This window comes from Opisthocomus hoazin, chromosome 6 (assembly GCF_030867145.1).
Source record: "Opisthocomus hoazin isolate bOpiHoa1 chromosome 6, bOpiHoa1.hap1, whole genome shotgun sequence".
Taxonomy (NCBI): Eukaryota; Metazoa; Chordata; class Aves; order Opisthocomiformes; family Opisthocomidae; genus Opisthocomus; species Opisthocomus hoazin.
This window is the reverse complement of record NC_134419.1, coordinates 70,799,403-70,811,449: the sequence shown is the minus strand read 5'-3', so window position 1 is coordinate 70,811,449 and position 12,047 is coordinate 70,799,403. Positions and strand designations below refer to the sequence as shown.

The following is a 12,047-nucleotide window of genomic DNA, read 5'->3' as shown; positions in this document are numbered from 1 at the left end:
TTTTCCTCCCTTGTAACTGACCCAAGATTATAACTAATGCTTCCAGGTCAGTAAAATGTTCTAATTTACTGATCTTGCAAAGCATCTTTAATTTAAAGATATCAGACTTAAATCATGTTACTGCCCCAACCCATTCGTCTGCAGATTCAAGAAACCCCAATATTGGAAGTAAATTTTTATGCCTGCAATACCGACCTAAGGGTTTTACGCCACATTAAAGCATTATTCTGTCATAGTTAAGAAACTGGCACCTGCAACTTCTAAATTATATTGCAATGGAAACATGAGAAAATAAGAGTATCAACTCACAGTTAATAACAGTTGAAAACATGGCAGTTATGAAATGTTAAGCTCTAGATGCATGTTAAGTGAATAAGGAGGGAAAGCTACTTAAATGCTCAGAAGCTGATTCTTGCATCCTATTATGTCAAGATTTAATTTTTACCCCTGATGTTTGCAGGGTTTTTTCTGAGGTATTTCTCTCCTGTCTGATCGACTCTATCACGATCTTGAGTCTAATGATTTTACATCACCTAAACAGGAATAAACAGAGGTCCCTAAACACAGTGATTTTTATTTCCTAAAGTCAAATATTTACAAGTGGTCAGACATGTCTGTATAGTCAAGGAAAGGAACTTCTAGACAATGCCCACTTCCTGTAAAATGTAGCTGCTTCTGAAGTGATCCTGGCATAAAGCACTGGCCTAACAAAAGCAATCACAATTTCCCTCTGTATTTGGACCCAGTAACTATATAAATTGCTACAAAAGAACTTCTGTTCACACAGATTAACAGTTCACATTTGTTCAGGATCCAAAGCAGAACTGCAGTTACCACTTGCAAATGAAACCACCGTATTTTCAGACTCATTTGTAACTAAGTCTTTACTTTTTCACATCTCAGATTATTAGAAAATCAGAAAAAACTTATAGCAAAGTCACGCATGTGTAAATATGAGATGTTAAAAGCACAACTGATACAATACTTGAATTTCCGAAGACCACATCCCACGGAGAGCTGATAGGCTGTTCTTCTCCTTTTGCTCCACCTTCCTTATCAACCCCTTGTATCCCGATGCCTGCTACAGTGGTCACCATCTCTAATTTCAGGTCAATCTACAAGAAGCAAAATTACACACACTGGATGTACAGCATTAGCTTGACTGAAGTTACAGATCATTTGACATAGATGTCAAAACCAGAGAGTTGTTCCTGATAAATAAAAAACAAATCCTAACAAATTTCAGGTTATTTGTTTAGGTAGGAAAAGAATTAATTTTACAACAATTCTTGCTGATGTGGGGAGGGAAAGGGGGAAGCAGCGGGCAGCAGGAAAAACATGTGCTGGGAATTCTCTTCCACATGCAATACAAATTAACACCGCTCTGTCAAGGTTTGTTCAGCAGTTGCAGAAGAAAGCATCAAAATTTTCTAGAGAAATACTCAGGTGGACAATGGATGTGGATGTTTTATTTTAAACTTCTATGGGAATATGACATAAAAATTCAAATACTGTAACAATATCTCCCATCTCTATATAAAATAATCTGTAGAAAGCAAACTATTTTTGCAGTTTATTTCATGCCTTGAAGCAAAAAATGGTTTTATTTTATTTCACTTCTGCAACCTAAACCCCTTTATTTTTCCTTCCCCTTTTGCCTATTATTTAAGTGACTTCCAATACTTCTTATGAATTTACTGTGATGCTCATGTAAAAAGGGATTCTTTCACGCACAGCATCTTCTAACTTTTGTAGCAGTAAATGCATTCTTTTTGCAAGGTCCATGGCCTGCACAAACATTTGAAAGCATGTCCCGTGGCTGTTGTATTACTTTACTTCTTGGATACCCTCACGGCATATTTAGATGAAAGGGAACAGCTAATTATCATGAAAAAGGCTGAAGCAGCACTATACAGATCTCCAGACTTTTCTGTGCTGTCTTTGCTACCTGGAACACTTCCTTTCCTGTGGTCACCAGGCTACAGTGACAAATATTAGTACAATGAGGACCCTGGAGCAAATTACTCATTTTTAGTAACAATGTTTCTTTACCAACAGGGAGCCTTCGGCCTTTCCAGAACAAGACCTGGTAGCCAACTACAATGAATGCAGTGTAGGGAGTTTGTGGACTAGTACTTTGAAGCTAAACACAGAATGAACCTACTTAACAGCACAAGGGCACCCCAAACTGAGTAAGGATGTACCTCCTCTGATCATCAATCAGACATACTGGTAAGGATCTGAGTACAAGACCTTCAAAGATGTATAAAATACTTCTAATAATAAGGTTATATTACATTTCTTCAACAAACTTAACTTGTGATTATTCTAAATTTGACATAACCAAATGCAAGATCCAATGACAATATACAAAGAGAGTAACTTTCTCATATGCTAAAACCTTGCAAGCATTTAACCAAAAAATCCACACACAGACAAGTCTGATGTTAAAGCAGTTACCTGCTCTTTAGAGACCCAAACAGCTAATAGAAGTTTAGATATTCACTTCACCATAGTAGTACAATAAGTTTAGATAAGAATCTGATACTACTGGAAGTGAAATAAAAACAATTTTTGCTTCCAGTACTATGAATAGTTGTTTCTTGTAACAGGAAAGTAACAGTCACTAGGAAGAAAAAACAATCAGTTACGCTAGAATGAGTAGGACATATCATCTTCATTTGAAAGGAAGCACAAAAGTATATGTAGACCTTCAAAAAACAAACTGAACAACAGCATTTACTTATAAGATGTCGAGCCAATTTTCCTTCCTGAAGTTGAGGGTATCTGGAGAGTAATTAATCTGGTGTAAACTCTCACCTATGTAAGCAGAATAAGGTATAAGATATTTTGAAATTCCTTATGGAAAATTTACCTTTCTAATCAGGTGATTTTCTGTATCAGCTACATAAATAACATTATTTTTTATAGCAATCCCTTGTGGCGAGTTGAAAGCTGCCTCTGAAAATCTTCCATCTCTCCTTCCACTGTTTGGACCTATAAACGAAATAAAAACAAACTTAAAAATAATTTTGGAAAAAAAACCCCTTAAAAATAAAGTGCATACATTTAAACCTGTAAGAGAATCGCATATTCTAAGAGATGCTTTCACAGCACCTTGTAGAGTTTGCATTATTAATACTTTGTGTAGTCTCATTTTAGCCAGTGTGCTATATAATTACAATAGCCTGGTGTGCTATTGTTTTGAACTGCTGCTCCACAGGTTCTCTCCTCCTTTAAGCTCATCTTTCAAAGAGAAGTCTTAATAGGGGTCTAAATTGTTCCTGTTCCCTTGCACCGAAGAACAGCAACAACGGAAGACAGAAATTAAAAACGGCATCATTTTTTTTATTCCTGACTACATCAAAGCAAGCCAGCAGGAAAAATTTTGATTTCCAAAACTCAACTCCACTTCATTGGTTTAGATTTTGGTGTAATAACAAATGAAACTAATATTTGATTAGCAGCATTTTGTCATTAATAATAATTAGCAAAAAGGTGGCATGGAACTAATTACACAAAAGAACAGTGAGAATGATGGAGTGACCGTCTTCTGCACAAAAGAATCAAGAAATAAAGTAACACGACCTGAATACAACAGTACGAAGGTAAGCATCGTATTTCAGAGAGAGTAACACTTAAGCGCATTAGCAGTATGTGTCGGCAGAAGACATTAAGATATCAGTTAGGTGTGCATCATGATTTATGACGCAAATACAGCAATTTCAACCTTTGTGCATGCCCACATTTATTATTGTATTATCAACTTCATTACACTATTTTCTGCCCACGGAATCATTTAACTGAGTCACTGAGATACACAAACTTTTACAACTTACTGCCAGAAGACAATTTAGACCTTAACAGACATGAAGGACTGAGGTGCTGGTGTGTCAGCTTCCAGTAGTTCCGTTTGTAAGCATCAGGGTGCTGCACATCCCCAGGCAAGGGAACAGCACAGAGTGCCACGAAGGAGGGGTACCAGCTCAGAGCTTAAGACACTTCCCTCGGATCTGCTGATTAATGACCATCCCAGAACACTAAAGGGTAGCTTGTTGGTAGAGACTTCATCTTACACACCAAACAGAAACCAAGTTCTCTCACTTTTGTCATAAGAAATCCTGTTTGTACTTCCCATAGGAGAAAGGTATTAATACTAATGCCTTTATCAGGTTAACTTGGATAATTAGTCTGTCTATTCAATGCACTGTTACTTCAAATAGCAAGAGATTTTCTTCTTTTCTTTAAACAGCAGTGCCAATGGTATTTTTATAATGTCTGTGGGATACTGCCATGGGACAGGCATTAGTCAATACCAGTGTAAGTAATACAGGACACATCAGCATACAGGTCCTGATTCTGAGACACAAATGAACCATTATTGTCAATGATTTGTGGATTCAATCACTTCCTAAATCTATTACGGCTGTTCATAAATGGCCTGTCCCAACAGCTACATACTTGGTGCATGAAGATGTAACTTTGACCACTGTAACAGATTAAAAAAAAAGAACAGTCTGAGCTTTTCATTTATAAAAGAGCAAAGCATACAAAGAGTGCAAATTTTCTTGATTTGCATTGTAAAACAGCTAGTAATTTTAGAAAAACAGTTCAAGAGATTAGTTTTTTAAAGTAGAAATGTTACTAATATAAACTTTGTAACAACGGTAACTAAATTTAAAATACTTTTGTTATTTTCATAACTGATTTGTATGTTACACCTCGATTTTGATGAGAACACAGGCCTTTTCATACATACTAAGGCAACTCCATTTTCAGGTGCCCATGTACTAGTGCACTGCCACTGTTCTTAATAATTCTCCCCTCCTCTAAAAACCAGAAGGGAATCCTATACAGGAATGCTCTTCATTTAACAAAAAAAGCCAACATCAACCAAGCAAAAAACACACCCCCAAAACCTCCCCACATTCATTTACCAATATTTATTTCTTCTATTGGAAAGGGAGGCATTACCATCTCTTTTCTTTTCCCTACCCTGCTGCTGGATCTAGATGTACAGTCACTTAAATCTAAACCCATCTGCAACTCTTTCAGAAGAATACAAAATGTATTTTTTATAGCTCGTATTGTACACCACATGAAAATATAAACTTTAGTCAATGGAACAAAGGAAAAAAAGAACTAGACATCTCAACTAATTGCATTAACAGAGTCTCCCACTGACGGTACTATATTATAATCCCCCATATCCAGGAAAAGCGATTTTAGTGGAAAAAAAATTCTGGCAATGCTTACAAACTGCTAGGTCCTGCAAGAAAAGAATCAGCCTAGCAGGCCCAGCGAACATAGTCTACTCCTAAACTAAAATTATTATAATAAATTTATACACCCTTACCTCCAATGGTGTGTAGAATTTGTCCATTCTTTTGAGTAACTAAAATCCTATGATGTCCAGTGTCTGCTATTACCAGCCTTTCTCCTGAATTATCTACAGTCACTTTGCCAGGAAACAGCAAGGGAGAAGGTGGGAGGGAGTCTCTGTATAGCTTTATTCCAATGCTGTTATCTTTGATTTGCCCTCTCTCCTTGTAGAATTTCAGTGTTATAGAAGTAAATAAAAACAACTTCTCTCTGTGTCCCTCTCCAACAAGCGAAAACAGCATATTTCCACGTGGCCCAAGAATGACCAGAGTTGGCCAGCAGGACACTTCTAGTTCATGCCACAGCGTTGCATCTGCATCGTTTACTACAGGGTGGACAATATTATACCTCAGAACAGCACTTTTAATGTTATCCAGAACTTTTTCGTTTGGGAATTTCGCTGAGTGGACACCAACAATAACGAGACCATCTGAAAGAAAAAAACAAAGTCCTGAATTGAAACATATTTGTATTTGAATAAAAAAAAGTAAAAATAAAGCACAGTTATCTCACAGCGTGACTGCTTTCCAGAACGAGTGAGGATTTGAACAACAACAAAAAGCAATTACGTCTCAGTAGGAATATAGATAGCTGTGTATACAAGATACTGAAACTCAGAAATAACATTTCAGTAAAATTACTGAACTTTAGGACCATTACTTCCCCAGCTGGTTGCCATTTAATATGTCCTAAATTGTTCTTAGTTCCTGAACCCTACATACCAAGGCAGAAAATACTTTCAAAGTAATTATGGGTAAGTTGTAGCAGTTCAGCTGATACTTTGTTTTTTTCAGATGTTTATGATACTTTTTTTGACTCCTATATGCAACTATAGTGTTTCAGAAAATTAATTATTTTCCACAGTTAACTAGGAATCACAAATGTAACACTGAACTTTGGAAGTCCAGAGTCACCTTGGCATATCTAAGTCTAAATAAACAGAGAAAAAAAAAAAAAGTATAAGCTTCTGAAATCCTTATAGTATTCTATATTTAAAATAAAAATGGCAGCACTGACCACTACGACAAAATGACAAACAGCACTTTTTACAAACCAGAAAGGCTTGAGCCCTTCTGCTTAAAAAAAACGGGGGGAAGGATTAAATAATTGATTTTTTGCTTCTCCCCTTTAATTGTTTAACTTAATTTCTAGGATAATAAAGACAATGAAGAGTTTAGGTTTTCCCAAGCAGAGATAATTGCACTTGAAACCCCAGTATGAAGGTGTTGCATAAGCATAAAATAATATGATTCTGCTTATACATACTACATAATACCAACCCTAAAATCAAGCACACAATTATTATTCTCTTAGTTTTATGAAATTCAAACACAGAAACAAAAATCTGTGGCTCAAACTTCAGCTGCTTTTCCCTTCTGATAAGAAATAAATTCACTTCCACCCCCTGTAGACAATTATGTAAGCAGCCCCAAGTTTTCCACTCCCGCTTCCCACCCAACAGAAAAAGAATGAAGAGCTTGCCTTCAGTCAAGCCACTTTTCAGTGCGTTCTAGAAGCAACAAAATGGGGGACACACACAAAAAGAGACTACATCCTTTTTCAGGGCTTTAAATTCTGTTTTACTAGCATAATACCTACGAAATGATGTAAACTGCGCACATAACATTGATACCATACTTATCTCACTTTATAATTAAATAATACTATTAGTCATAAGCATAATCTTGTTACAGTAAAGTAACTTGTCAATTCTAACTGAAGTAAGGAAGCTAAGAATAGTAACCATGCAGTTGTAGAAAGCTGCAATACAATAATTTTAAACCAGAACTGTTAATGTAATGGAAATCCTTAAACATTGACCTTGTTACTCACCCAAAAATCACTCATGTTTCTGAACAGTGCAAGCATTTTGAAACCACAAATAAAAATTGGGATCTTTCTACTTCTTCGTTAAAGTAAGTTTTAAGTTTTCAAGCAATCCTTTGTATTATTTTGAGGAGAGGAGTGAAATACAATGGGAAAGGAAAACATCCTTAGGGTTGACACCCAACTTGAGTTAATTTCACAGCAGTATTAGAAATTATTTTGACAAAACAACAAAAAAGTACTTTATTTCTTTTTCCCAGCCAGGTCTATAAAGACCATTTAGCATCTCTAAACCCCTTCATCAGTAGCATTCAAATACCAGTGGCGTTTCCTTCCTTCCTCCAGTCACCAATGTCTATAGGTGGATTCCTTGAGGTACTGTATTTTTTCAGTAATACGAGTAATGCCAAAAAGCAAAGACGACTTGGAGTCTGCACAGGGTGGCATGGAGGAAGAACAGCCACTATCCAATCTAACCCAATTCTGATGATGCTTATACTCTGAAATACAACAAGTGTAGATTCCTGAAGAACTTCCTAAGACTCTTTGAATCAGACTAATCTGTGCTTGTACAAACACTCATTGCAAACTAAAATGTTGTACTGTGCTACTACAGACAAAGTAGGTTTGGCTGAACAGCTGTTAGATTTAGACAAGCATGACACAATTTAGTCATAAAGGATAAAGGCAGATGTGCAATGTGAATATCCCAGTAAGCAAGTTCTGTTATTTGGTGTTCACTCTAATACTGTTAGTGCTTCATCCCAAACAACAGCCAATGGAAGTAGCCCTGCTTAAAGAACACCCGTCTAGAAAAGACAATTTTTTAAATAAAAGTTTTCTCGGAAAAGTTTTAAGAAGACTTGAGAGTATGAACTGTTTCAGGTACTTACAGTAGCAGACACTTCAGAATTTTTAGAAGGCAATTTTTTTTCTCATTCAAATACAACCATTTGTTACAATAGGGAAATACTTCATCAGTTTACCACAAATCTAATCAGAATACAACCTAAATATTTTCAATCACCTTGCTAGAACAGTACCCCCCTTTCCCCTAGTTTTTCTCTCTTCACTCTTCCAGTTGCAACTGCAATTAGCAAAATCCAGAATTAGCTCTCTGAGAAGGAAAACCACACACAAAATAATAACTTTTTGCACCTTGCATAATGCACCTTTCTCCTTATCAATAGAATAATTTAATTTATTTAGCATTCTAGCATTTTCATTTTTAATCCTTACAAAATGTACTTTTTTCTGCAGTAACTCACCTATCTTACACATTTTATTTAATTTAGAATCAACCATTATGTGTTAGACAATGATTAATTCTAAACTGGAAATTTATGTATCAGATCATTACTGTTATTTGTTATAAAGCGCTTCACTAGTTGCAAAACTTCAAGCAAGTATGTACAAATAAAATGCTTTTGTGGAACAGTCCTCCAAAAGCCCTGTAGCTACAGTCAGTGGAGTTTGCCATTGCAAGAACAGTGAAACCGGCCCTCTGATCAGAGAGGGGCGGAACCAGGGCCCAAAACGTAACAACTGTAAACAACTGCATCCAGGGACATGGTTTGGAATGAAATGTAGTATATTTACTTTTATGCTTTTCTCCTACCTTTACGGTAGAGGTCCAATCCGGCTAGCTGGTTATCTTTGACACAAAACCCTCACTTCTGGTTTTGTGGTAGAAATGCAAGCAAAGCAATTATTTCAGTTCTTAAATAGTTATACTATTTGAGCTCAGATGAGTTTGCTCCCTTCTAAAGAAACTAATCTCAAGTGGGCTTTTTATTTAGTTACAGAGAAATGGAAAACTGTTTTTCTCTTTCAGCTCTTCTCCTCAACCATAAAACAGTGTTAACAGAGAAGAATATAATGTGCAATGTGACAAAAGGAAAGGGTAGTGTGCTGCACAATGAAAGACTTTGTTGAATATAAAAATTTCACACAGAGAATTAAAAAATCACTATAACTGATACAGTCTTTATCAATCTTGTAGGCGCAGCAAGTTGCACTATCAGACAGCTGAAGTTGTATTATCATTAACTGCTGAACTCTGAACAGCAGGTCAAAGATTTTAACTATAATAGGATCAGCAGCAGTGCTTATATTTGTCCTTCAAAAGTAACATTAAAGCTAGAAAGACAATTCTATGCTGAACACCTGATCAGCACAATTAAGTTATAACATCCTCTCATAAAGAAAACTCTCGTGGAAACTGATGGATGCTATGCTGATATGTAAGAACATGCACACCATTTAAAACGCTTTATTTGAAGGATCATAACAGCACAACACTGGACTTCTGGCAAGCTATTTCTGAATATTAAAAAGTACTGCCTCTTACAGAAGTCATTTCTGGACTGCTGATAACATGAACTGAATATGCACTGGGGTTTAAAATAACTTTCTGAATGCCACTTGAAACACAGAAATAGCACCACTGAAGATAGCAGCGAGAACATATCAGATAAAGATGCTAGGTGACATTTAATCCTATGGAAAGTAGTCTTTATTCTGAAACAGATCCCTGCAAGTTCCAGACAACAGAAGTATATGCATATATGTACAACGATATCTGTAATGGTTTAGGATCATCCTAAAACTACAACTTCTTGTGTTCAGGCTTCTCATGTCTGATGATCACACTGATGAAAGCTCAACATACGCCACGCAAGAGGGCATCTGAATCACACTAAAAAAAAGGTAATCAGTGTATCAAAAATGTATGTACACAATGTACAACCTAAAAAAGACATAACAATATTGAGGTTTGTTCTTAGTTATCCAGAAAAATACAGGCCATATTCCTTCAAATATTCAAACAAGAAAGATCCAAATTCATTACGAGATGCTTTGTCAGAGTAAGATATTTGTTTTCATTCTGACTAATATTGTCTGCTAGGTCAGCACCCTCTGCCACTTCTATAACACGGTAAACATATACATGAGATGTGTAAATAAACGCTATGTTTAGAAATCTAAAGTTCAGTAAAGCTGAAGTCATGTCACTCATCTTTTGCGCCAAAATCAGGTGACAGATTTTGGAACTAACCCAATCAAAAGTGAAGGGACTTCCATTAACTAAAGAAAAGAGCAGATTAAAATAGAATGAAACTCCAGAATAAAGCTGAATACCAAGATACCTGCCCTGATGTATCTAGACATTCTTAAAGCATTTTTTGGTATGTCTGGCAACCTCTTCACTTTAGTTTTATTCTTCCAACTTCTATCGTTCTCAAGTTCCTCAAGTCAACAACTCTCCCCTCCTTTCTCCTAGTGATTAGTAAATCATGTTCACCTTTGGTGAAGAAGATGCACATTGTTGTAAAACCATCTCCTGAAGTATTTTTCTGTGGCTTAAAAACCCATAGCCCTTAGTGCCTTGATATATTTATACATATTCCTGTAATGCTAAAATTTACATATTTAGCACAGCAAAGAAAGATTAAATTATCCTGAAAAGGCTCACAATCAATACATGAAAACAGCAGAAAACAACCAAAAGGGAGATGCGTAGTGAAAAAAAACAATGTTTTTTTCTTTTTGTTTGAACCATCAAGCACCTTAATCTCTTCCTGAATCCAACTGCTATCTTCTGTTTCCTAACGGATTAAATTTAAGATTAATGTTCCACACACCTGCTCTTCTTTCCTTTTACCTCCACTTTCATCCCAAGTACCTTTTTTTCACTCTGGTTCCTGTGGGAACAGGATAGCTCAAATGAAAAATGAACTTATTAAGGTAGCTCCAATGCAAAAAGAATTTATCACCTATCAGCAAAATGCCTTCCTCGAGTAATAACTCCAAGAAGTTTAATACAAGTCAAACAAAAAAAAAAAAGTGTCTTCAAGTTGACCTCCAGTTCAGTTCAGAGTGCTGCAGCCTCCTCTACACCAGTACAGAGGTGTTTGAATACTTGAAAGTTTGTGGTGAGAGGTTGTTAAAATGAGTATTTTGTTATCAACTGATTTAACAGCTTGGTCTTAAATATATTAATACAGTAACACTATACTACAAAATGTTCATCATTTAAAGATATTATTCATTACATGATCAATGTAATCTTCGGAAACCTCAATCTAGACCTTCTTCCCAGCATGCCTGATACTCACAGCAGTCCATTTATCATCTGCTAATCACCTTCCACTCAAAACTGCCTCCCTCACAAAAAAATGCCATGACAGTTTTTCCTTGTTAAAGTTCCTCATATCTGAAACATTACACCAGGTCTCAAATTTCTCCAAAGCAAACAGCTAAGCTTTCCAAGGTAGAAAAAAATGGTTTATTTGAATCTTGTGTAAAGTGCTACGTAAACCTACAATATATTCGTGAACTACTTAAAGAACTTGAAATTTCAAAGATACTGTAACTTCTTTCCTAGCTAAAGAAGGTAACACATGAAAATGAATGCTGCCAAATTTAAAAACAATCAGAAACACCCATGGAGAATCAGAGATTTAAACATTATAAGACAATGTTATTTACTACATATATATGTATTATATTTAATACCATATTTTCAGGGCTGAAAGTAACACTGTTCTTCAGCTCACTGTTCAGTCTATTAAAATATCCAAGATAAATGAGCAGCTGATACATTCTGTGTAAGACCACAGCTTATCTTTGACAAGCCATCACGACGACAAGAGACTGCATTCTAAATAGTGATTACCCTGCATTTTTATTCACTCCGAGAGAGAGAGAGAGAGAGAGAGAGAGAGAGAGAGAAAGAGAGAAAGAGAGAAAGAGAGAAAGAGAGAAAGAGAGAAAGAGAGAGAGAGAGAGAGAAAGAGAGAAAGAGAGAAAGAGAGAAAGAGAGAAAGAAAGAGAGA

At 35.9% G+C, this 12,047-nt stretch overlaps 1 protein-coding gene across 1 annotated transcript in view; it reads right to left on the bottom strand.

Moving 5' to 3' along the window:
- The window catches only part of NHLRC2 (NHL repeat containing 2), a 31,888-nt gene that overhangs the window by 16,723 nt on the left and 3,118 nt on the right, over positions 1 to 12,047 (bottom strand). Inside the window, exons 3-5 of the mRNA XM_075423790.1 lie at positions 5,357 to 5,812; positions 2,876 to 2,997; positions 986 to 1,115 (exon numbers count right to left, since the gene is read on the bottom strand). Of these exons, the coding sequence (XP_075279905.1) occupies positions 986 to 1,115; positions 2,876 to 2,997; positions 5,357 to 5,812 (708 nt within the window). The remainder of the gene's footprint in view (positions 1 to 985; positions 1,116 to 2,875; positions 2,998 to 5,356; positions 5,813 to 12,047) is intronic.